The sequence below is a fragment of the Platalea leucorodia genome, assembly GCF_965183815.1.
Source record: "Platalea leucorodia genome assembly, chromosome: 5".
In the NCBI taxonomy this organism is placed as follows: domain Eukaryota; kingdom Metazoa; phylum Chordata; class Aves; order Pelecaniformes; family Threskiornithidae; genus Platalea; species Platalea leucorodia.
Genome location: NC_138827.1, coordinates 1,098,604 through 1,123,285, shown reverse-complemented (window position 1 = coordinate 1,123,285; position 24,682 = coordinate 1,098,604). Strand labels below are relative to the sequence as shown.

The following is a 24,682-nucleotide window of genomic DNA, read 5'->3' as shown; positions in this document are numbered from 1 at the left end:
TGCTGTGGGCTCTGCCTACGGTGCGTTTGGTGGCTGGAGGTCCTGAGCTGCCTGCCCTGTCCAGCCAGCCCACACATACCCGCTGGGCAGCAAAAAGCATAGGCGCATGCCTTTTCCTGCTCACCACACATCATCAACGATACTTGCTTGGCAAAGGGTTAAAGAAATACATCTGTCTTTTGTGTCTTGCAGAGCCTGGGGTCAGCGGACAAGAAGGACTTCTACCAGCCAAAGTAAGTGCCAGTAGCCGTGGTGAGTAATTGCATGGAAATTCCCGGTTGGTCCGTGTTACCGAGCAGCTCCGTGGCTTGCTAAGATTAGACATTTCAATGTACAAGAATAGCTGCTGCAATTACACAAGTGAGGGTAACAGTGGAAGGGCTGTCAATCATTTTGGCTTCAGGGCATATGCAAATCATTAAATCAGGTCAGAAGGAATCACGACAGCTTGACTGAGCCTGAGGGACCGAGCCGGGAGCTGGTGGCTGGGAGCGGGGGATGCGGGGGGTGACCTTTCCCACCTCTGCCTCCCTCTGCTCCGGGTTTGCACAGCTGAGCTGCTTTGGAGAATCGAAGGGTTTAGTTCTGTGTCACAACGGGCTCATCTTGAAGCACATCTCCCGCAGCCTGTGCTTTGACGTTGATGCCTGTCGTCTTCCATCCGTTGTGTTTTGTAAAGCACGGTGAACCGTAGGGGTGAGAGGATAGGAAGAGGCTCTCTGGAGCCACCATATTCATGAATACAAACAAAGGATCTGCAAATCACCCCGCTATCATAATCAGTTGGTTAGTTAGTGCGTGCCCTTGGCCGTGGCTCTGAGCCGGCTGCGACAGTCCATAAGCGAGCGAGCGAGAGTAGAGCACTTACAGCTGTCAACCTCTGAGACCCGTATTAAAATGCAAGCAGAGCTTGCACTCGCGGGCCAGTTTTGTTGTTGCAGCCAGCATTTGCAGAGCCTCGCCGCAGCATGGCACCTTCAAGGCAGGAAGGTTGTCTCTTTGCTGGAAGGATGTGTCTGATACCGTGATTATTTGGATAAGGGCAAGCTCTATTAAAAGCCATGCTGAGAGGTTGGGTTCTGGCCCTGACCACCAAGCAGCTGCGCATCGTGCTGCTGAGCACGTTGCATGTGAGACCTTGTGTTGCCCCTGCTCTGCTTGGGGAAATGAACATCTCTATGTTATCGCCGTTTGTCTCCTGAAAAAAAGCCATAGGTGGTTTTGAAGTTGTGGAAGAGTGCTCTGACGTGCAGGATTGCCAGAGGAGTGTGTTTTTGGAAGATTCAGAAGGAATTGGGTTGAGGAAATTTCTCCTCCAAAACTCACTGTCCTTCTGCACTTGCTGTTTCTTTGCTGCTTTCCAAAACGTTCCTGCAGAGCTGGTTCCCAGCGGTGCCCGAGCACGCAGTGAGCACCGGGGCAGCGTCCTCGGTCCGAGTTACTCTTAGCGTCAGAGGAGGCAGGTCCAAGGCGCACCGGGGATGGCGGGCTGTGTCACGCAGCGCTTGCGGAGCTGCCTGCTCGTGTCTGTGATGGGGAGTGCAAGTGCTGGGTGCGTGTGTGTTCCTCAGTTACCTGCTGGCTCCTCTTTCTTTATGCCACCAAAAGTTTTTAAAAGTCAGCGCTAGTCTCTTAGGTCCATACTGAAAAGTCTGATTTCAGGGAGCTCCTCTGTCTGCTCACCCCAAGGCACTGCTGATCATCGGCTTTCCAAGACCGTTGGCAGCTAAAGACTTCTGAAAATACAGCCGGAGCCATATCCCGGGCTGTTTAATCCTGCATGGCTTTCTGGGAGATCAGAGGGATATCCCAGGAGGTTACGGAGTCATCACGGACACAATGACAAAATGAACACAGATTTGGCAAAGACTGATAACCGTGCTTTTGTGACCGCTATCAACAGTCGCCCAAGATCTCAGTGCTTCTTATTGTGGCGCTGCTGTGTGCTTACGTAGTGTGCGTTTTGACAAGCAGGCTTAAAAAAGGTTGAAGCATCTCTAGTGTCCCTCTTCCAGCTGAAGCTTTTCTGAGGCTTTAAGTAAGAGATTTGGAGGAAATATGTAAAGAGCTCTTACTCTTCGGTTTTCTTGCAGGGTGGTTTCGGTGGTAGGTAGCAACAATTATAGTGCTGCTTTCATAGCTCATCTCATCAGGGAAGCGAGGGATGTTTCTCTGCCTTAAGGGGGAACACGGGCTTCCCATCTCACTGGAGCTGCAGAGCTGTTGGGTCGGGGTGGGCGCTGGTGCAGAAGGTCTCATAGATACGGGGTGTTTTACTGGTGCTGCCTTGTTCCTCTGTGCTATGAGGCTATGGGGCCACCATGGTTTGGCCAAGTGGCTTGTGATATCAGCTGTGACCTGGCTAATCATAGTATTATGACTTCGGTTTGTGCCCATCCTATTTACATTCCTCAGTGGCTGTTTTGGGGTTGCGACCAGTAGAGTTTATGGCCGTGAGGTTGCCTGGTACCGCTGCCCCGCTCCGATTTGGCTTTTTCATCCCCCGGCTGCTGCCAGCACCGTTGCTGTTGCGGGCAGACCTGCTCTTGCTGCCGCAGCCCATCTGCAAGGCTGGGCCAGGCGCCTTACGGAGGCCCTCGGCCTCTGGCAGGACTGGAGCTGGTCTTCCTTAGCAAAGAGAGGATCCCTGGCAGCTGCCGAAGGTCTGGAGGACCTGCTGAGGGCTCGGGAGAGCTCAGCACTTCTGCAGCAGCTCCGCAGACGCATTCCCCGAGCCCTGGGCAAGGCGGCGGCGAGCAGCCAGGGCATGGGAAGCAGCCGTGGTGGTTCATGAGCACATCTGTGCAGCGAGGCTGGTGATCTGAGAGAAGTCTGGCAGCGGGTGGCTGGCCCTCCGGCCCCCGTATGCCAGAGCAAACTCGACCGTGCCTCCGCTTTTCCTTTTCTGCGCGTCGGAGGCGGCAGTTCACCCTGCCCACCAAACCCCCTGCACTGCGGGAGCGGGCTCAGAGCATCCCTGCTCTCAGGCCGGTGATTTGGGGCTCTCACAGCAGATGTAGGTTGTAGAAAGAGAAAAAGGACACAGACACTAGAAATCTGAGCAGTGGGTTTTATCACCACTTGTCCTGGGAGTGAATCTTGCTCTGCTCCTGCCATGATCAGATGCTTTCTCTGATCAGGTGTCCTCCTCTTCCCTGGACACTAGGTGCTCCATCAGCTGGGTTTCCCTGTGTCACCAAGTGCCGCCTTTCCTTCCTTTATTGCCTCTTCCCTTCAGAAATGGAAATGCTGTCGTTATGTTCCCTCACCCCATGGTTACCATCGGTCTGTCTCAGCCAGCAGCAGGGTGGTTCCCGAGCGCCTGGAACAGTCCCGTGCTCATCAAGTGTATGGAGAGGTGTCTGCCTTCACCCGCCAGCCTTCAATGGCCTTTACACTAGCCTCTTCCCCTCTGCCCAGTCCATCCAAGAGGTTTTAAGGTACAGATCTCCTGCTGGGTTGCCGCAAATGTAGCGTGGCAAGCACCCAGGTAGGTGTAGTAAAGGTGGACCTCCGCTGCGGAAAGTCCGAGGTGCCCAGGAGGGAGCCACCACAGCTGAAATGATGGTGCTGCCCGCTCTGGGGGAGGCACTTCTACTGCCAAGGATTTCAGTGAGAGTGGTTACAGATGTACCCGCAGGAGCTGGCCCACGTCAGGAGCTGTGACTCCTGGCTTTTTGTGTGTCTGGGAGGTAATGTTCCTTCTTCCCATGTTAAATGGAAGGATGCTGCTTGGGTCAAGAAGGCTGAAGTGTTAATCTTAAAAAAAATTACATGACCTGAGAACTGTATGGTCTAGAGACCACCTTAGGACGAACAGGCACGCAAAGAGCTCCCGTAGCTGAAATTCCTGGGAGGAGCCTGGCAAATGGGGGATGGCCACGAGTCCAGCAGTGAGCCAACATCTGCATGGGTTTCCTCACCGACGCTGGCTGCTCCAGCCTTGTGCCGTGTCCCATTCGAGCAGGTACAGATGCCTTCCTTGCACTGAGTTTCCAAAGCAGGTTGTTCAGATGTCAGAACGATATATCCCCACCTAATAATTCTCATCTGATGCAGTTTGGGCACGTACCTCCCGCATTGCAGCCCTGCCTGCAGCCCCGCTCCGCCTGGGCTCTGGCCGGCGTTCGTAGGGACCGGGGAGGAAACACCTTGTGGGCTGGGTCCAGCCCCTGAGCTACTTGCTCCCTTGTCGCCTCGACTTTGGAAGCTCCTAATACAGCTCTAATAGTGTTAGTATATCTGGGTTTCCAGGGGTCCTTCCAAATTTCTGACAGAGGGCCCCTGACCGCTTTGTCAAGGCAGTTTCCTGAGCAGGGAGCTGCTGGCTGAAGACCCAGGGACACCGTGCTCAGAGGCAGGAATAGGCTCTCCTGGGACAGGCGCTTTTGCTTAATAACGCTCCTGGCAGGGCTGGTTGGAAGTGTCTTGACAGGAACCCAGAAAGGCTGGTGTGTTTGCTAATTCCCCCTGTCATATATTTGCTCTTCAGTGTCAGGCACCAACTGGAATTCAGTTTCTTCGAACCCAGAAAGAAATTTTGGTAGTAATAACAATCATAAAAGCCCTAGCAAATGTGGACTGAAATACCTGGGTTTAATTAAAGTGTCACTGGTTTGCTGCAGGAGCTGCTTGCGCTCCCTCCCCATGCTGTCTCCTCTGCTGAGAGCAATGCTCATCTGTCAAGAGAGTCGTCACTCGGGAGCAGTTAATATTTGCCAGGCACTTTGAGGTGTCAAGAGAGACCCTGCTGTAGCGACACAAAATGGTCTCCATTGATCCGCTCGTTCGGTCCCTCGGGACGATGTGGCCGTGCTGAAGAGACCTGATGTCCCAGAGCCCGCGTCTCGCTCCAGCAGAATCCCACAGCCCGTTTATACAGGCACCTCGTGGCTCTGTCTCCGTGGCAGATTAAAGACTGCTGCCCGCCTTCTATGCTTAAGCCTCAGACGTGTAAACGCACAAGGAACCTTTGAAACCACCTTACATAAAGCAGCAGCTCATGTTTGTTTTGCCTTGCAGTCTTCATTACGCCACGATGTCTCTGCAGCTAATTTGTTGTCACCCTGCTCTTAAGGCAGAACATTTAATTGCTTAGACTAAAACCTTTCCATGCCAGCACTTAGATGAAGGTGAGCGTTTCATTGCTGAATCATTATCTTGTAAAACTGTGATGTTTTTAAGGATCTAGAAATCGGTATTTACATCTTGGAAGCATTAAGGGCCATCATAATAAGCTAGATGTGTCCCTAAGCTGGGTTCATTTCATTGCTGCCTTAACTCGGACATTATTGTAATAGTAATGATGATAATAACACATATATATGCTACATTTGACTTCCTTTGCGGTGGCTGGGAGTCATTCAGCTGGGATGCTCTTCACGTAGCTCAGGTTCACCTGCAAAGTGCCAAGCAGTGGGAGGAGGACGCGTGGGGAAAGGAGGGGGTAAGAGACGGTGCAGATGATGCAAGGGAGGCGGTGGGGTAGGAGAAGCAATGCTGAGCCCACCTCTCTGTGCAGAAGCCATGGGATACTCAATGCTGCAAGAAACTGCCCCAAACCCACCTTCACAGGGTTGGAGAACGCTTCTTGCAGCTTCAGTTGTAGGAAAGGATGAAGTGCCATCACCAGCATCTCTGGTGGCAGCGGGATGGCAGAGTTGGGGGGGATGGCAGCGTGGGGGGGGGTGGGAAGAGAGGTGCTGGGGTCTGTAGGGCGGGTGCCCCTCGGACGGGTGCAGGTTGGCAGCTGAAGGGGAGTGGAGCCCTCCAGAAGGGACCATGAGCATGGGCTCCTCACTTCCAACACCAAATCCTGGCTAAGCCAGTTTTCTCAAGGGTTGGGGAGTTGACTCCTCAACACCAACGTAATTAAGTAAAGAAGATTGCAGTGCTGGCCAGGGTATCCTAACAGCAGCGTCCGAGCCATTGAAACTTAATAGCAAGCTCAAAAATTATTTCCTCTGGGGTTTGGCCAGTGGATTCAGAGCCCGAGTTCCAGGCAGGTGGAGGGGCTTTAAGCCTATAGAGGCTGGGAAAGGAAGGGAATCCTGGAAAGGTACTTTGGAGAAATGTCGTGGTTCAACAAATGGCAGTGTGGGGATGGAGAGCAGAGCTGGCCCGGAGAAGACGGGGAGCGGAGGATTAGCAGAAACAGGCATGAGCGGTGGGAGGTAGCTCACGGCATGGCAGAGAGTTGCCTTGGACATTTGCAGCGGGTGCAGGAGACTGGCTGGTACTCCAGCCTCTGAACAGTCCTGCAGCTTTCCTTCTGGCCTTCAGAAGGTCTCCCCCACCCTGTGCTGGGCTGATCTTTTAAGCTGAAGTGGCCCAGTCTCTCCCAGTAATGCCCTGAGCCCAGAAAGGCTTCTGGAGACTTGGCTGCTCTGGGGAGGGGAGTCCTGCCCTGGGGGGGCTGGTTCTGCTCCTTGCCCCGATGCTGTCTGGAGGGCGATGGGTGCTGTGGCGTGCCAGGCTGGGGCTGTGCCGTCCCTCCAGCCCTGGCAGCTCCCCGTGTGCCACGTCAGGGCCTTGCGATGGGGCAGGAGGATAGTCTACATCTCCAGCCTCCTGGGAAAGGTTTTGCCCCCGCAGGCACATTTGCTGTGCTGCTGGGAGCGCCAGCTGTGGCTCCCCTTCGCTCTGTGGCTGCGGAGGGAGGACACAGCCTTGATGGGGAGCGGTGCTGGCAGAGATCGGTTGGAAGCTCGGAGACCAAGGAGGCAGAAGCCTCGCTGATTTGCCCCATGGCATCTGGGCTATCTGCCCAGGCTAATATCGCTGTTTGCTTTTGAAGCTGGGAAAGCTGGTGCCGATCCGTGCCCAGCGAAGCGAGCGGGGCCCCGTGCTAAGGGTCCGTCTGTCCTGCTGCTGCCCCCCTCTCCAGGCAGCCCGGGAGAGCAGCACCGGGTTGTGTGCCTGATAGGGCCTGCTGGAGACGACCGTTTTTGTAAAGTGTGAATGAATACCGCTCCTATTCCTTTCCCTTTTTATTGCTTGTTGTGTGGGAGTGCTCACCCTGGGCCCCTACGCCTGACGGGGCTGTGGGACCGTGGTGGGGTGCTCTACACCCAGATTTGCGAGGACAGAGATGCCCTGGATGGCACCAGGACCCTCGATACCCAGAGTTAAATATCTTGGCCCGAGGGAGGTTGGGACAAGGATCCACTTGGTTTCAGCGGTCCCTCGAGCCCAGGGGATGGGAGGAGGAGTTGTCGGGGCTGGTTGAACCCATGCTGCCCTGCTCTGGGTGCCCAGGCCGGAGGACCACTGGAGCACCCCCTTGCAGCATGCTCGCTTTCCGGCTGGGAACGGCCCTCCTGAACTTGGTGGTAGAAAAAGTTTTGGTTGTCGTTCCTGTGCAGCTTTTAATGTGTTAAGTGAGGTTGTGATGTAGGCTCTTACTGTGCCGGTTGTCATAGAAACTCGAAGGGCTTTTTTTCTCCTATCCCCCAGCCCCTTTCTTTGAACCAAAGCAGGGTTGTCTTTTTTTTCCCCCCTGTAATTTCAGTTCCAGCCCAATTAAAAACCTGGCTGGCCCTGATTCCCCATCTCCAGCACTGCCACACAAGGACTCGGTGTCTTTACGCTGTGCTTCCCTTTGTCCCGACCGAAGAAGGGTGCGTGTTCCCGTGAACCGGCCACTCTCCCGGTAGTGCTGGGTGGGCTTCTGTCCCCACGGAGCCCCCACCGGGGCTGGAGCTGGTCCTCAGCCCGTGTCCCTCTGCGTGCCTCTGGGTAGAAGATCCCCTCGCTCACCATGGGGTACGTCTCCTTCTGAAACCGGGGAGCTGAGTGAGCGTGGCTGCTTGGTGCCTGGTTGCTGGAGGTCCCCAGTCCTTTGGTGGAGATGTTGAAATGACACCTGCCTGCCCCGCTGGTCTGAGCCCGGGACTGCCTTCCCCTCTCGCGGGATAGGAGGACGACGCTGCCGGCTCAGAGCCGAGACCGGCACAGAAGCCACCTATGCACCAGCTGCAGCCCTTCTGCATTTGCTACGCTCTGCATTAATCATGGAAAGGGAATCGAGCGTAGGAAGATGGGCATTTTTTAACACAATAACCAAGGCTGTTTTCTCCCCTAAGCAAGAGAGCAAAGTGTTTGCTGCAGTGAGTCAACAGAGACATGCTTTTGGCATGGGAGGTGCCGCTCCCACCCACAGCAGCCGTTGGTCCCACAGCTGGGTACCAAGAGGGAGAAGTGGGTCAAGGTGGTTCCCAAGCTGCTTGGCCAGCACTCGCTGCTGGTGTTTCTCCAGGAGCTGTCAGAGGTCCTTTTCCGCATGCTCTGCTCCTGGCACGAGACTTGACGGGGACTCCTCACAGCTAGCAGGACTTCCAGCTCCGAACTTCGCCTTCGAGTTGCTCACACCCATCTTTGCTGCTCGGTGCCTCCCCGGCTCCTCACTGCTCCGAGGCCTGTGCTATCTCCCGAGTCACCCATCTTCACTGTGGTGTGTGGCGGGGGTTAGCCTTGGAGCTCCAGTTATCTGCTGGGATTCACTTGTGTGGGATTTAGGTACAAAAGGGTCTATTAGATCAAGCTGTTTGGCCTCCCGTGTGCTGTAGGGATGTAAATGCTGCCCACGCACTCCTCCATGAGCTGAAGAGGTTGTGATTGCCCTCTGAGAAGCATCTAATCCTCTGAGCATCTCCGAGAGGTATCTCTAATCCTGACGTGAAACTCGTTTGAACTTGTTGGGCTTCAGTTCCCAGTCCCTGGCTCTCTGCGTGCCTTGCTGGATAAGAGCGGTTGGCTCTGGTTTGGGGCTGGGGGTGGCAGAATTTTTGTCAATAAACTCAATATAGCTCCAGTCTTTTGCAGCAGGACATTTTCTCCAGCTCTCGGATCAATTTTGTGACTCATCCCTCCAGCCTCTCTGCTTTTTTAGTGTTCCCTTTTAAACGTGGGCACCTTAATTGCAGGAGCGTTTCTGTGTCAGCCTCAGTGCAATGCAGGCAACTCTCCTCTCCCCCAAGAACTGCATCAGCTCTTTTCATCACAGCATCACATTAGAGCCTTGTGTTGGGTTGGTCACCCGTGGTGACCCTGGAGCCTTTCTGGAGGCTCTCTCTTGTCTGGGATACAGTCCCCGTTCATAAATATGGCCTGAAATCCTTCTCCGTAGGTGTGTCATTCTGCACTGGGCTGCATTAACATATACAGTGTTTGAATGGGCTCAGCATTACCAAGCAACCCACATTTCACTCTCTCCTCATCAATATTTACCATTACATCAATCTTCCTGTCATCTGCTAATTTTTTTGAGCGAGGATTTTGTATTTTCTTCTTGATCATCGAAGAAGATATCGACTAGCATGCTCCCCGTGGAGCCTCGCTAACGATTCCCCATTGACGACTTCTGTTTGAGACCTGTCAGCCGGCTCTTAATCTATTTAACGTGCTTTATTGATACCGTATAGTACTATCTTCTAAAATCAGAATGTCAAGAAGCACTTAGCGCTCTGCCTGCACAGCCGTAACGTACACGGTGCCTTTTTCAGCTCAGCCTGTATTCGCTAAAGAGTGACACTGGGCTCATTTGACAAGATCTCCTATCCACAAAGACACGCCGGCTGACTTTAATTATAACTTACATCCTTTAATTATTTCTTAATTTAATTCCAGATGAGCCCTGGCTTCTGGGTCTTATATCAGGCTGACCATTTATTAGTTAACTCGGTCATCTTCACTGCTGGGTGTGAATATTGCTGTGAAGGAGCCATTTGCCATCTGGACGTGGCAGCCCAAAGTTTGCTCACGACAAGCAGCAGAGCCCAGAAAACGCTCCCCAGCTTTGGGTACGCGTTGTCTGTGCTGGCTGGTTAGTGCTGGTCGGCCGCCTTAGATGTAGGTGAGGATACTGATGGTTTAGGAAAGCTTTGTCTCTCCTAGGCAGTACTTTACTCTCCTTTTTTCCCCAAACACAGAATAAGTATTTATCGTCTATGCTTGCTTTTTCTGCATCATTATAAGCGGTCCTACAGTCTCTGCTCAAAAACAGCCCTATTGCTGCTTCCAAATGGACCTATTGCTAGAGTTTGTTTGGCTCCCAGTAGTAGATTTTGCGTGTCCAGCCATGCATTTTCCCCTTCTTTCCCCTTCTTCAGTTTCCCTTATCAGTTTCCTACACATTTCTCATTGGTATTGACCACCCTTTATTCTATAGCTCATTTCCACTCTGAGCCTTCATTTAGCAAATGGGATTTTTAAGTGAGTTGCTCGTTTTCCTAACTATGAAATTGGGACTTTACAGGCATTCGGTGAACTCCCCTTAAAAACTCTTATTTTTTCACTCTACTTTTTCAAAGTCAGTCTTGCCAGTCAGTTTTGTCCCATCTCCCAGGATGTGGAAACAGCCACTTTGCAGTACCGCACGCGCGCGATGCTGCCGGCCCCGTCTCCTCCTTGCTCCGTGGGGGCTGCTGCCAGCCTGGGCTGCCTCTCCGGGCAGCCACCGCCTGCTCCCCCTTTCGTTGCCTGCTGTGCGTTAACTTCTGCATCGAAACGTTATCAACTATAGTTTTATTAATGCTTGTGGTATTTTACTGCTGGCTCCGTGAGTCTTCTAGCGTGTGACTTACAAACCCAAATCCTTCATAACGCATTATTTCTTTCTGTCCGTTGAGAACATATATCTAAGGTTGAGCTCCTGCAGTCCTGTGCTGGTTCAGGTATGATGTGCCGTGCCTCTTCCCAATCCTTGGTGAGAAGGTAAATCTGTATTTCTTCAAGCACTGACTGCTAAAAGATCTGTACTTCTAAAGAAAAAAAATATAATGGCATGTATTGTAAGTATACAGTGCCCTCCTCTTCCCTCCCTGCCACCCCTCCTACGCAGAGACTTCTGATCACATAAACCGTCGTAGCAGGTTTCAGGAGCGTCGAGTGCGTTACATTTCTGCTCGTGAGTGCAAATTTCCCATTCCTCATGCTCCTTTCTCAACCTCGCTGCCTTGCAGCATCTCCAGAGCTTGCTGCTTTGCCCGTCAGCACAGCAAGAGCAAGATCTCTGATACTCTTTCCTGGAACAGCACCGATTAATCTGGCTTTTTATTCAAATACACGGTCCTGGTATTTTCTCTCCATGCTTTCACCTGCGGTGCCAGATAGACAGCTGGGCCGCAGAACTATCAGCAGCTCCATCAGCCTGTGCTCTCTTCAGAAGCTTATCCTTGCCTAGAACCACCCTCGCCGTGGCCAACCTGGCCAATATCCGAGCACTGCGCTGTGTGGCGGCACCGGAGGTTGCCTTGTGCTCACCTGCCAGAGACGCTGCTCCATAGCAGAGTGTTTTGTTGTTCCTGAGCCTGCTGGCAGGCAGCACCTCCTGGGAAGGACGGGCCGTTTGCAGTGTCCAAACTGATCCGTGCTCTTCCCAACTTCACGTTGTCTCCAGCACGGTTGTCTCCTGCCTTGCTCCGGCAGGGACCGCGTCCGAAGCACAGCGTGCGCTGCGGGGGGGTGGCTCTGCAGCCCTTCTCCGAGCTGCCTGAGCTCCCGAGAAGCAAAAATTGCCAGTGGTGGAGGAAATGACGGGATTGGCCTTGAGAGCAATCAGCCAGGTCTGTGAGCTGCGGCGTTGGTGTTTCTCCTCTGGCTCTTTGCGCTGAGAGGGATAATCAGGCTGAATACGCTGATTTACTTGGGCTGTACTCAGCAGACTGCGGGGAGACATGTAGATAACGCTAATGTGCTCAGGGAACAGTGTGTCTAAGGACATTAAAGGAGGAAAATACGTTGCCTTTACTGCATCCTGACAAAGCGGCGTGCGCAGAGGTGAGATCTAAGGCTTTGAGCCTTCCCGCAGGTTTCTGGCATTAGCAGAGACAGGACTCAGAGTAGCGTGGTGACTCCCAAGAGATGTGCAGTGGGAAGGGACGAGGGTGCGGGTGCTTGGTTGTCCCCTCAGGCTTGGGACATCATGTAAAAGGGCACCACCTCCAGTGTCACCATCTAATTTATGGGGAAATTAATTCCTCCTCCAGAAGTGCCTCGTCTCTCCATGGACTGCATGGGGAGCCTGGGCAGCCAGCTCAGATCTCTGCCATCAGTCTTGCTACTGATGGCTTTCAACACGTCCAGAAGATGCAGCTGAAGGTAGAATGAGCCTATAATAATTACTGAAGAAACACTGGATAATAGTTTTTATACCTAATTAAAGACTTGACTGACTCAAGCTGTGGACAGTACAGGCAGGCTGACTTTGGGGAGACTTCGGGGCACTTTACTGAGTGGTTGTGGGAGATCTGCTGAACCCCCAGCCACAAGAAAACACCTCCTTGCCCCACAGTAAATGGGAATGCATGCAGCGCTTTGAGGAAACGGGCTGGAGAAGGAGGCAAAAGGAACCCTAGGGCCTGCAAAATCCCATTTTTACACTTACAAATAGAAAAGCCAAGCCTTCCAAAAAGCTTGAATGCCTCAAGAAAACCTCTGGAGCTGGCAGTGCTCAAGCAGGGGCTGTTATAGGTTTTTCTTTGCCATATGAGGTAGGAAGGAAAAAGCACCCAGGGAGGGAAAGCTCAGCTGCATTCATTCTCCCCCTCGGATGTCAGAGATGCTTTGTTTTCCAGAAGTGCTTATTATTCATCCAGCTATCTCATTAGACAGCTGAAATACAGCTCCAGCCTGGGGCTCGTCATGGCCCGGGCCCTACCACGGAGCTGCGCAGTGTCGCGGCTTCCCACCCCGTGGGAAGTCCCACCGGAGCCGGCAGGACGGTACTTGGCGCCTGCCTTCAGGCACCAGTGCCGATGGTGGTTTGGTCATCTTTTCCCCACTGCATTCCTCTTTTCTCCCTCTTTTAATCAAAGGTTTTGTCCCACGGTCCTAGGCCACCGTCTAGCAGATGTGTGGGCTTAGCATTGCTTGTCTTGAGGGTCCTTCAGGTCTCGACAGCAATCTTCCTGAAGAAGGTACAGCACAAGAGCTGCTATCTCCAGATGTTTCCCTTGTTCCCAGATGTTTCCAGTAAGACCCTCTGCCTGCACACAGCATCTTGACCGCCTGCACTGGGGCCAGGTTGTGCCGGATCCCTATTCTGCAGTGCGGCCGTCCGGCTTTGCCGTTTCCAGACCAACTGGATGGCTGAGGATGAGGACTCTGCACTCTGGGCTCTCAGTGAGCTTCTGTGTCCCCCTGCCTCCCCGCTGCGGGTGAGCGTTGCTGGAAGCTCTGGTTTGAACCAGAAACTGGTCTCAGACTTCTACCCAGTTTCTTCTAACCATCTCAGACTGGTTTCTAACCGTCTTGGTTTTGCTGCTGCAAATTACTGGCTTCACAAGTGATGAAGCCGATCTCTGAAGCAGGGATGGAGGAAGTGCGGCTGCCGCTGAAGACATTGGTCCTGCTTCATTGAGAGCGTCCCGTGGAGTCCCACCTTTGGGACTTTGTTGGCTGGCCAGAGCCACCCGTGCTGTCACCAGGAGGAAACACATTCATCCCGGCACGCTTTGCTGCAGTCGGCAGTGAGTCCGGCGTGATGGATCCCACCTCCTCCCGCCGGCGCAGAGCGTGGTCCTGGGGGATCTCCTGGCCACAAGACCCAGCTCGCCCGAGCAGTGGGGACGCTGGAGGGGGCGTCAGCCACAGCGAATGTGAAATCCTAAATATTTGTACACAAAGGCCACGCTGAAATCCCCGTCCTGGTCCAGACATCAGAGGTGTCATTTTTGATTTCCCAAACACAGAGAGAGCCCTTTCAGCCCTGGCCTGCTCAGACACTGCAGCTTTAATGTCCAAGCACCCAGCGTGTTTCCACTCCCCTCAAATGCATCAATCAGGTCTCGGTGAGGCTCTGAAAGAGCCAGTTTGTTAAACAAACACACTTAGTGTAAAAAGTTTATTCCAGTTAATTAGGACTTCATTGCAATGGAAACAAATTACCCAGCTGTCATCTGCCAAGGCAAACAGCAACGGGGCAGAGGGGGTCCTGGCCAGGCGGGAGACAAACAGCCATCTCAGGCAACCTTATTTATGGCCTTTTTATGTATTTCTGTATTTATTTGGACATTCCTGAGCTGGAGAGCTGGGTTATTGCTGAGCTGCATGCCCCAGCACTTGCACGGCGTAGGCTGTCACGGGTGGCAGGTTATCTGCCTGTGGGGCTCCCGGGCAAAGAGCCAGCACTGGCCCGGCGGGGCGCTGGGACGTGGGGACCCAGGGGCGGGTGTCTGTGTCCCTGGGCACGTCCCTTCGGGCTTGTCCAGGGCTCTTGCTTCGGAGACGAAGGTGAGGTGCTGGATGTGCAAGCGATGGGCAGGCCAGGGCGAGCTGCTGGTCCCTGCTCGCCGATGGAGGGGGGGATGCGGGGGTCCCTGGACGGAGCAGCGGGGTAGGGAGGCACTCGGGAGGGCTGGGGGCTGGTGGTCACCGGGAGCTTTGCCCGAGCCAGGGCCTCCCATGCTTCCGTGGTTCCCTGCCTTCGCAGCAGCGTGCCCTGTGCCTGCATTGACCCTGGGTACGAGTCCCCATCCCTGCTGTAGCCTTGTTCTCCCCTCCCAGCCCAGGCAATTAACTTGTAGGCAGGAGGGGCGTAAGCGCTGCCTGATGAGGCTCCCACTCATTTCCAGCTCATTTTATTTAAACAAACACCTCATCGACGCCCTTTCTTCCTCCTACAGCTTTTATTGAAAAAGAGGGAGAAAGGAGGAGCTGGGATGGGGGATAGGGAAGCCAGGAGGCAGGCAGGGAGCAGAGCTGGGTGGGAGCCGGAGGCCATGCGATTCCTGCGGGAGTGCTCGGGGAGCCGGGCAGGATGGTGCTGGCTCCCCAGCCGGCGCGCGGAAGTGACAGATAAACCCGCGGGATTAGCAGCGTGTATCATTGCAGGAGAGCAGCATCCCCTTCCTGGAGCATTAGTCACTCGAGCCTGACGCCGGGGCGGGGGAGGCAAGTGCAAGTCATCAAATTACCTCCTCCCGCCTGCTCCCGTCCCTGCTCCCAGGTGGCCTGTCCTTGCTTCGTGTCCCTCCAGCTCTGCGTCCCTTCGTAACCAGAGGGTGGGCAGTGCCCGGGCTGCCGTGGCCGGGGTGGGGACAGGCGGAGGATGTTGGCCCCAGGGATGGATGGGTGCAGGCAGCACATCTCTGCTTGGCCGCTGAGGTGGTCCCCCCCCGTTGTAGGCAGCAGCGTGGTGGGTTGGGGTGGCACAAGCATGGGGGGTCTCCCAGTCGTCCTTGGGGGTGCATCCTCCCCTGCAGGCCTTGAGGACATCGAGGACAAGAGCAGGTTTCTGCTCTTGCACTGGGACCTTCCAGCGGGCTTGGATTTCTCTTACGTGCCTGGTGGATAAACCCAGGGCTCTTCCACCCTTCTCATCTACCACACTTGCATCCAGGCCAGATTTTTCTGGTCCTATGAACTCCTGAAATTCACATTTGAATTTCACATTGCAAGCGAGTTGCCATCCAGAAACTTTTATACACTTTCCAAGAATGTTTCTGTTGCCGTATAGCTGTGAGATCACTGTGGCCTGGGCTCTGAGGTTTCTGTCTGTGACGGCACGCGTTCGGGGGTGGAAATCCTGGATCAGGGCACACATCCTTGGAGGGGCCTGGAAGGGGGCAAATAGCAGAGCCAAGCACTGATAGCTACAGAGATGAGTCCTGAGACTGGACCGATCCCATCTGAGGGGTGTGGGAAAGATGGTGACCAGCACTGGAAAGGGCAGATTTGGCTTCGTTTCTGGAGCTTGGAAGGGAGCAGAGGAGGGACTGGGGAGTTTGGCACAAGCATCTTGGTTCCTCAGGGTCGGCTGGCCCATCTTGAGAGGTAGTTTGAAAACACAAAGATAAAGAGCAGCAGGGAAGCTCAGCGCCACGTTTCCCTGCCCAAGAGCTGGGCTCTGTGGGATGTAGACCACCATTGCTTCAGAGGCAGCGATGCCCCCTCGGTCCCGCGGCGACGTGCACGGGGGTCCCTGTGCCCCCACTCTCCGCGGGAGCCTTGGTGGGCAGAGCCGGAGCGCGGGGTGCCAGGCATCTCCCTCCTCCGGCTGGCAACCCTCTATTATTAGGGATTTTAGCTTTCTGTTTCTAGATTGACTTGTTGTCAGTGTTTATTTTTAGCTCCTCCAGTGCCTTGCAGATTCCTCGAGGGATTCTTTCTTTCCCTCTCCCTCCTACAGGTTTGTTTGTAATGTAGCTGTGTTGATTTGAGCCATGAGCAGGAGCTTTCAGCGCCGGCGGGGGCTGCACTGCGGTGCGTGCGGAGCAAATTACTTTTGTGGGTTTATCTAAGGTTGATGGGTCTGTGGGGTCTGGGTGCCCTGGGGCAGCCACCCCTGCAGAGACCGGGGTGCTGGGAGGGAGCATCGCTCCCACCTACAGCCGCTGGTGCGGATGCCTTGCGGTCACCGCCCAAACTCACCGTCAAAGCATGCCGAGTGGCTGTTGTCCCCCTTCTTGGCACTGCCCTCCCCGAGATTTCTCTCTTTTCACTGCCCAGGGGAAAAAAATTCAGATCAGCATCACCGTACTGGCTGCGTGGAAACAAAACCCAGGGTCCTCCTGCAGCTCCGCAGCCAGGTTGGATGGAAATTTTTAAGCGTTTTTTTAAAGCCCTGCATAAAGTAATTCAAAACAAGTTGCAAGTATATTTTGGACTCCAGCGGAGCTGTCGTCGTCGCCTTGCTTCGCCCGCTGGCTGTCCCAGACAAGGGCTCACTTTGAGCGTACCCTTCTGCCGAGCAGGGGGGGAATGTTTTCATTCCTAATTTAGAGCATCCATCCCACCGGGGTCCAGCCCCCCGTCTCCTGCTGAGCCCGGCGCAGCGCTGGGAGCCCGGAGGCTCCCTGCAGCGAGTACCTGTCACCACCACCTCCAGGGCTGTGCTAACGTGTTCGTTAGAAAATGTGCCCCTCTTTGGACTTAGCCTCCTTCTTCTCTCCCTGGGTTGGCGCTCGGTGGGGGATGTCTGAAGGTACAGTTTGTGCTCTGTTTTTTCCAGGATTTCTGTTATTTTGTAGAGGAGGGTAAGTTTGCTTATGTTTAAACACGTAAAGTATAGGTTGATATTCAGTATAGGTTTGCTGTTTTTCCTGGGGAGAGACAGCACTGGGAGGTCCCGCTCAGGTATGCCTTTGGTGGTGGTAGCTCCATCACCGTGGCCCCGATCCAGGAGAGTGCGTTTTTCTGATGCGTTGATCTCCACGGGCCGCTCTTACCCTGGGAGATGAGCACATGCTGAAGTGTTTTGCTGGACCTGGTCCTGTAGAAGCAGAGTCCCTTCAGCAGCTGAGGGAACCAAAGCCAATGTTTCACGCAAACCTGGAAGCCACTCGCAAGGCCACAAGAGTTAGATCCCCTTGCAGCAGCAAGGCCTGAGCATCACAGTGTGGCAGCTCCTCTTCCTCTCCATGGATTAACCAGCTGCAAGGAGGAGTAAGGAGAGCAGGCACCGTGGCCACGCATCCCCAAGGAGTGGGTGGTGGGATACGCTGAAGGAGAAGACGGGGACCGGTGCCTGCAGTGGTTCTCTTGGTGGCTTGTGTTTTGCCAAGCCATCGATCAGCCATCAGCTAGCAGTGCTTTCTGTCATGACCGGGTTATGGCTGGCTGAAATCATGCCCACGATAGGCAGAGGGTCTTGGGGTACCTCTGTGATGAGCCGAATATCAGACTCTGCTTTAATCAAACGACCTGATGCTGGAGGTGAGAGGTTTTGAAAGCGGTCCCAGGTGCTGGGATGACGGTGGACCTTCCCCCTCATCTCAGCTGTTTTCCGTTGGGGTCTGACTGCAGCTTTTCAATTAAGTTGTCATTGAGGCTTTTCTGATCTTTATTTTTATAATGTTCATTAGCACAGTTCCTATCAAAGAACAGCACGTTCCCTCCCTGTCCTCGTTTTCTCCCCAGTTAATAACCCTTTGCTGCTTTGGCTCGTTCGGAAAAAGAGACAGTAGCTTTGGGAATGACTCCTGGTATAATAGACAGACGTCAGCATTTTCAATCTGATCTGAAAAGCAGCATTAATTCAAAGAGAGGTCTCAGTGAAGCAACTGCAGAAGGCCCACGTTACGTGTCTGGGGAGCCTTGAGCCAACTGGTATGAAAACGTGGCAGTGTGCGTGTGTTCCTCTGAGCTGCTGAGAGATGCTCTGAACCCAGATGGTTGCTTTTCCTTTCAGAAATGGGCTGGAACAGCAGCCTCCTGCTCCTCCCTTCCCTCCCTGAGGCTCTGCTTTGGAGACACCCATTGCTGAGGCTCATGGTGCAGCAAAAACCCTTATAACAGGGTTGAGTGGTGCAGGAGAAGACCTGAGGTGCAAGAGATCGTACAGCAAAGGCTGAGCTGTTGCATGCGCCGTGGGTTTGGGGGCACGTGCTGGGGAGCCGTGTTTTGGCTGGGGTTGGATGGGAGGTGGTTATGGTTTCTGAGCACTGTGAAAAGCACAACTGGCCCAGAAACATCTCCAACCGCTGTTCTCCAGAGCAGAGGGCCCAGCTCTGCAGAAAAAAGGCATCTTTCTGCAGAGCCTCCAGAAACTCAGCTCTCGGCAGCAGCACCCTGCGGACCTGCTGGCTGGTCGCATCAAAAGGTGGCTTGCTCTGAGAAGCTGGAAAGCACTCGCTCCATGGCAGCCTGGATGGAACTGCAGCGAGGCGTGAAGGGTGCTGTGCCCTGGGGACCTGCCTCCCGTGGGCTCCCCACCCCACAGGCAGCATTTGCCGTGCACCAAGATGCGTTTTCGGCAACAACCTGTGTTGTGTTCTGTGCTGGAGGATGGAGGGGGAAGACGAGACACCTGGAAAGCATCCATTCTGCTCTTGCCAGCATGAATAATCCACCTCTTCTTGATTCTTCAGGGCTACAGGTTTTCTCCAAGGACAAACCTTCCTGTGGTTTACCTTTCATTGCTGGCTGTTTGCTTTCTGGTGTCTGAAACCACTTTTGAAGACTTCGGGCTCCCAGCAGCCAGCACTGCAGAGCACACCACGCTGGGGTTTTAAGTCAGCTGGTGCAAAGCCTTACGTCATGGGTTTGTCGTCGTGTTTCTGCGTCGTGCTTGCGTTGGTGGGCAGAAGTTGTCCAATGTCCTTGCACAACCACAGAGGAGTCTTGTGGTCTGACGTGTGAAGTCCAAGCCCACGAGGAAAGGCAGATAGATAGTGCGAAGGTCACCTGCCATGGCTCACCTCTCTAGCGTTGGCTTTGGCCAGTGGTTGTGGTCTTTGCTGCAGGATTCCATGGGGCCAGATGGGATCCACCCGAGGATACTGAGGGAGCTGGCAGAGGAGCTGGCCAAGCCACTCTCCATTATTTATCAGCAGTCCTGGTCAACCGGGGAGGTCCCGGATGACTGGAAGCTAGCAAATGTGACGCCCCTCTACAAGAAGGGTCGGAAGGACGATCCGGGGAGCTACAGGCCTGTCAGCCTGACCTCGGTGCCGGGGAAGGTCATGGAGCAGATCATCTCCAGTGCCATTACGCGGCACGTGCGGGACAACCAGGGGATCAGGCTCAGCCAGCACGGGTTTATGAAAGGCAGGTCCTGCTTCGCTAACCTGGTCTCCTTCTATGACAAGGCGAGCCGCTCAGTGGATGAGGGGAAGGCTGTGGATGGTGTCTACCTGGACTTTAGTAAGGCCTTTGGCACTGTCTCGCACAGCATTCTCCTGGAGAAGCTGGCTGCTCACGGCTTGGATAAGTGCTCTCTGCGCTGGGTTAAAAACTGGCTGGCGGCCGAGCCCAGAGAGGGGTGGTGAATGGAGTCACATCCAGCTGGCGGCCGGTCACCAGTGGTGTTCCCCAGGGCTCAGTGCTGGGGCCGGTCCTGTTCAACATCTTCACTGATGATCTGGGTGAGGGGATGGAGGGCACCCTCAGCCAGTTTGCAGATGACACCAAGCTGGGTGGGAGTGTCGATCTGCTGGGGGGCAGGAGGCTCTGCAGAGGGCCCTGGCCAGGCTGGGGCGATGGGCCCAGGCCCCGGGGTGAGGGTCAGCAAGGCTCAGGGCCGGGTCCTGCCCTGGGGGCACAGCAACCCCAGGCACCGCTGCAGGCGTGGGGAGGAGCGGCTGGGAGCTGCCCGGCGGGAAAGGGCCTGGGGGTGCTGGTCGACAGCCGCTGGACATGAGCCAGCAGGGTGCCCAGGTGGCCAAGAGGGCCAGTGGCATCCTGGCTTGTGTCAGGAACGGTGTGGCCAGCAGGAGCAGGGCAGGGATGGTGCCCCTGCGCTGGGCACTGGTGAGGCCGCCCCTCGAATGCTGTGCTCAGCGCTGGGCCCCGCACCCCAAGGCGGCCATGGAGGGGCTGGAGCGTGGCCAGAGCAGGGCAGCGAGGCTGGGGCAGGGGCTGGAGCACAAGGCTGGGGAGGAGCGGCTGGGGGAGCTGGGGGGGCTCAGCCTGGAGAAGAGGAGGCTGAGGGGAGCCCTCCTCGCTCTCTGCAACGGCCTGAAAGGAGGCTGGAGCCGGGGGGGTCGGTCTCTGCTCCCCAGGAACAAGCGATGGGAGGAGAGGGAACGGCCTCAAGCTGCGCCAGGGCAGGGTTGGGGTGGGTATTAGGGAAAACTACTTCACCAAAAGGATGGTCAAGCATTGGCAGAGGCTGCTCAGGGAAGTGGTTGAGTCTCCATCCCTGGAGGTATTTAAAGAACAGATAGATGTGGTGCTCGAGGACATGGTAGAGATGGACTTGGCAGTGATAGGTTAACGGTTGGACTCGGTGATCTTAAGGGTCTTTTCCAACCTTGACGATTCTGTGATTCTGTGATTCTATGATTCCTTGATTGGCAATGAAAGTGTCTCGTCTCCTGCATCACTCCAGGCTCAGTCCAGGATGAGATGCAGCCCTCTCGCACATCTGTCCCCCCACCGCTGCCCTCAATGCAGTCATGCATGAAGGGCGTTTTAGGTGCAGGAGCTCTGCAGATGGGCAGTGCTTCATCTGGAGGACGTCAAGTGCCACTGGTTCTCCTGCTGGGAGGTGACTCTCTTGCCTGAAGAGGCTCCTGTGTCGGAACAAAACGCCTTTCACTGGCCTGGCTGGCACAGCGGTCCTTTGTGGGCTCTGAGGAAATGGGCCTGATGGTGATTTAATGATGCTGGGCATGGTGCGGTGTAGACAGCTGGCTTCTGAGGAGCTCAGCTCCCTGTGGGTGTTCAAATAGCAAAGGCCAGTCCCTGCAGCCCTTGGGGATAGGTGGATAAAAGGAGTTAATGGGGAAACTGAGGCACGGAGACTTTAGTTCATAGGTGAGGCCATGCAGCCCAGACTGGTGTCCTCTGATTTTCATAGTACCAGACGAAACCCATTGTGCTGGGTTCTCTCGCAGCCTGGCCTGGAGCAGGACCCCATCCCCATGCTCAGTCCCTCGCTGTGGTCCCCCACCCAGCCAGTCCTCGGCTGGATGCTGGCTGGAGACATGGCCTCCGCAGGGACCACATCTCTGACAGATCACAGCGAGGTTGCCGGCCCTGGAAATGGCTTTGGCCCATCCCACTTGGCTCCTGCCGCAGCGCGTCCCTCCTCCCACTCATCGACGCTTGGCTTTTGGGTTGCTCGTGTCGGAGCCGAGGCCGTTGCTCTTCCCCGAGGGCGGCATTGCCTCTCGCTCTCCCTCGCCTCGTTGCTGGAGTCCCTCGTGCCCCAGGCGCCGAGGAGCTCTCCTCTCACTTGGCTGTAGAAACGGGCTCAGCATCCCAGAAATTCAGGCTTTCATGTGGGAGCCAATAGTCACACAACCTCCATCCAGAAACCATCATTATCGGCCGCTTGCTTTTTCTTGGTTTCTTTGAACTACAGCTCCCAGGATGCCTGAAGATATGCAGACATCCCGAAGACAGTGGTTTCCCATAAACTTTTGGGGTTTCATGCTTTGCAGGCAGGAATGTTTTTATTGCGTCGCAAATCCCTTCAAGTCCCTCAAACCTCCGTGGCGCTTCCCTGCCGTGGGGCAGACGCGGTGGCTGGAGGCGGCCGCGAGGGAGGCACGCCAAGGGCTTTTCTCCCCTGCATTTTTCCCCTTCTTGCAAGAGGGACCTTTGTAAAACCCCGCCGTGCCTTTTCAAGGGGACTTTTGGACTGGGAGGAAGTTTGGACAAGCTTCGGTTTGCCTGTAGGGATGTTTCCCATTCTCCTTGTCCCTCTTATTTCAAGGGCTGTTAAGCAGTGTCCTGCCTCCCCGTGTGCATTGCTGGGCAAAGCAGGGGAGATGCTAATGGGCAAGTGCCTCGGGCAGAATGGCGAGGGGTTTTCACTGAACTGGGAGGAACTGGGGATGCAGGGAAGAGAAAAAGATGCAGATTCATGCACCAGTGCAAGAGAGCCCAGCAGGCTGGGTTGTAAATCCTGACGTGCTCACAAGACCTAAGGGAAAACTAGAGAGGGAAATTTTCCTTTAGCATGGAGAGATGTGGTTGTAACTGCGACCTGGAGGGTCCCCATCTCCCAGCCCCCAGCGCAGATCCGCCCCGGGCCAGGTGAAAGATCAGGGCATGGTGTTGTTGTGCACAAGTCCCATGGGTTCCCCACAGCTCTGCATCATCCTGCTCCCGTCCTGGGACTGGCAGGAGGGTGCTGGGAGCGGAGCGGGGTCCGTGGCATGGACCCAGCTCCCCTAATAACTGCTTGCTTTCTGTAGGAGAGGAAACGCGGAGGGCAGAATAGGGCTGTGTGTAACTCGGTGGCACTTTATGGCATTGCTCTTCTGACTGTAAGAATACTTTAATGAGTTTTTCCCATTTGGTGCTGGTGAACACCAGTGTTATATCTTATAGTCAGACTTGTGGTATTTTGCCTTTCTCCTTTTTCCCTTTAGTTGGTTAAAAAAAAAAGCCTAGGATCCTTCATGGGTTGGGTTTTAATATGTATTTTTTCTAAAGGTGCTACTTTACCAGTTTGAGGAGCTTTGTGAACGAAACACGGAGGTGCTGGGTGCCCTTTGGGGCACCCGGCTCTTGCAGGAGGCAGCACAGGCATGGTTTAGGCTGTGTGTGTCCCCATGGGATGTGTCCTGGCCCTGCTCGGCGCCGTCCCGGCGCAGCGAGGCCAGTGGGACGCTGCTGGGGGTCCGTTTCTGGGCGGGTGTCCGGGTGCCTCCGGGATCTGGGCTCATTCCCTGCCACCCCTTTCCCATCCTTCCTTGCAGCCCCCTGTGCAAGCACACCTGCACGCACAAGTGCACCCGCGTGCACAAGCGCGCCCGCGTGCACGCACGGCTCCCGGCACCTGCCCGCCCGTCCCAGCAGCGAGCGATGGTGGCAGGCGGTGTGGTCCGCTGGAGGAGGCGGGTGCCAGCCCAGAAAGAAAAACCATCGAGGCTCTGCGGCCGGCTTGCGTTAACCACATCACTCCTCTCCTGCACTTGGAAAAGGCTGGCCGACCGGCAGCCCAGAATAACAAGCTTTTCCATTCCTGCGCGCAGCGTCGGACGCGGGGCCATTTAAAACAAGAGCCGGCTCCAGCGCGAGTGCAGCGCTCAGACTAAACAACGGCACGTCCCCCCGGGGCGGCTTGTCCCCTGCAAAGGGGGATCAGGCTGAAGTCACAGCTGCTGGGGCAGATCGGGACAGCGCGGCGGGGATGCCAGGACCCGGGACGGCGTGGTGGTGCCTCGCCACGTGTGGGCTTGGCCTGAGCCGCGTCCGGAGCGGGTGGAGGAAGATGAAGGTCCCAGGAGGCCTGAGCCCCTCCAGGGACCTCCTCACCCATCCCTGCTGATTGCATGCGAGGGAAGAGATTTGTTGGGTTTTGTCCTTTTCTCTTTTTTTCCTTCATTTTCCCTGGTATCTTTTCAATTGGGATAAGAGCTTTAATTGCTAGGGGGGAAATTCCGAAAGCTAGCTCCCAGGGCTGTATGCAGAGCTCTCTTGTCCCCTGGCAAGACGGGAGCAAGTCTACACATTTCTCTGCCTTGGCAGACGCAGCCTGGTTGGAAGAGCCCAAGCTCTCTGTCCTGCTGCTCAGGAAGGAGCAATATCTTCATTAAAAATGATACTAAAGGGAAATGATGGAATTCCTAAAAATAAGCCAAGTGATGGGGATTTTGCCCAAGGAAAGAAATTTTTGCCCATTTTGTTTTGTAGGTTTTATTTAATTGTTGTCTGTAGGTGGTTGGACTTTAGTTTTTAAAGTAGATTAAGCTAATTTTGAGGGTGAAGCATATTGGTCCATGCCATTCATGAAACGGTGCTCGTCAATAATATGGTTTATGGTAGGGAGTCAGAAAAAGATCTCCGCTTACATAGAATCACAGAACCACAGAGCGCTTTGGGCTGGCAGGGCCCTTCCCAGCCCATCCCGTCCATCCCCCTGCCAGGGGCAGGGACAGCTTCACCCAGATCAGGGTGCTCAGAGCCCCGGCCAGCCTGGCCTTGAAGGTTGCCAGGGATGGGGCATCTCCCACCGCTCTGGGCAACCCCTGCCAGTGCCTCACCACCCTCAGCGTAAACAATTTCTTCCTTCTATCCAGGCTGAATCTCCCCTCCTTCACTTTCAAACCCTCCCCCCGTGTCCTGTCGCTACAGGCCCTGCTAAAAAGCCCGTCCCCCCCTTTCTTGTCGGCCCCCTTTAAGCACGGCAAGGCCGCAGTGAGGTCTCCCCGCAGCCCCCTCCTCCCCAGGCTGAACCCCCCCAGCTCTCAGCCTGCCCTCACAGCAGAGCTGGGCCACCCTCGGAGCATTGCGGTGGCCTCCCCTGGCCCCGCTCCCACAGCTCCATGTCCTTCCCGTGCTGAGG

General features: G+C 55.0%; 1 protein-coding gene across 1 annotated transcript in view; it reads left to right on the top strand.

The window, feature by feature from the left end:
• LOC309590728 (ankyrin repeat and fibronectin type-III domain-containing protein 1-like) overlaps positions 1–24,682 on the top strand; it is a gene marked incomplete at its 5' end in the record, with an annotated part of 203,436 nt that overhangs the window by 127,589 nt on the left and 51,165 nt on the right. The window contains one exon of the mRNA XM_082312132.1: positions 193–233. Coding sequence (XP_082168258.1) covers positions 193–233 — 41 coding nt within the window. The remainder of the gene's footprint in view (positions 1–192; positions 234–24,682) is intronic.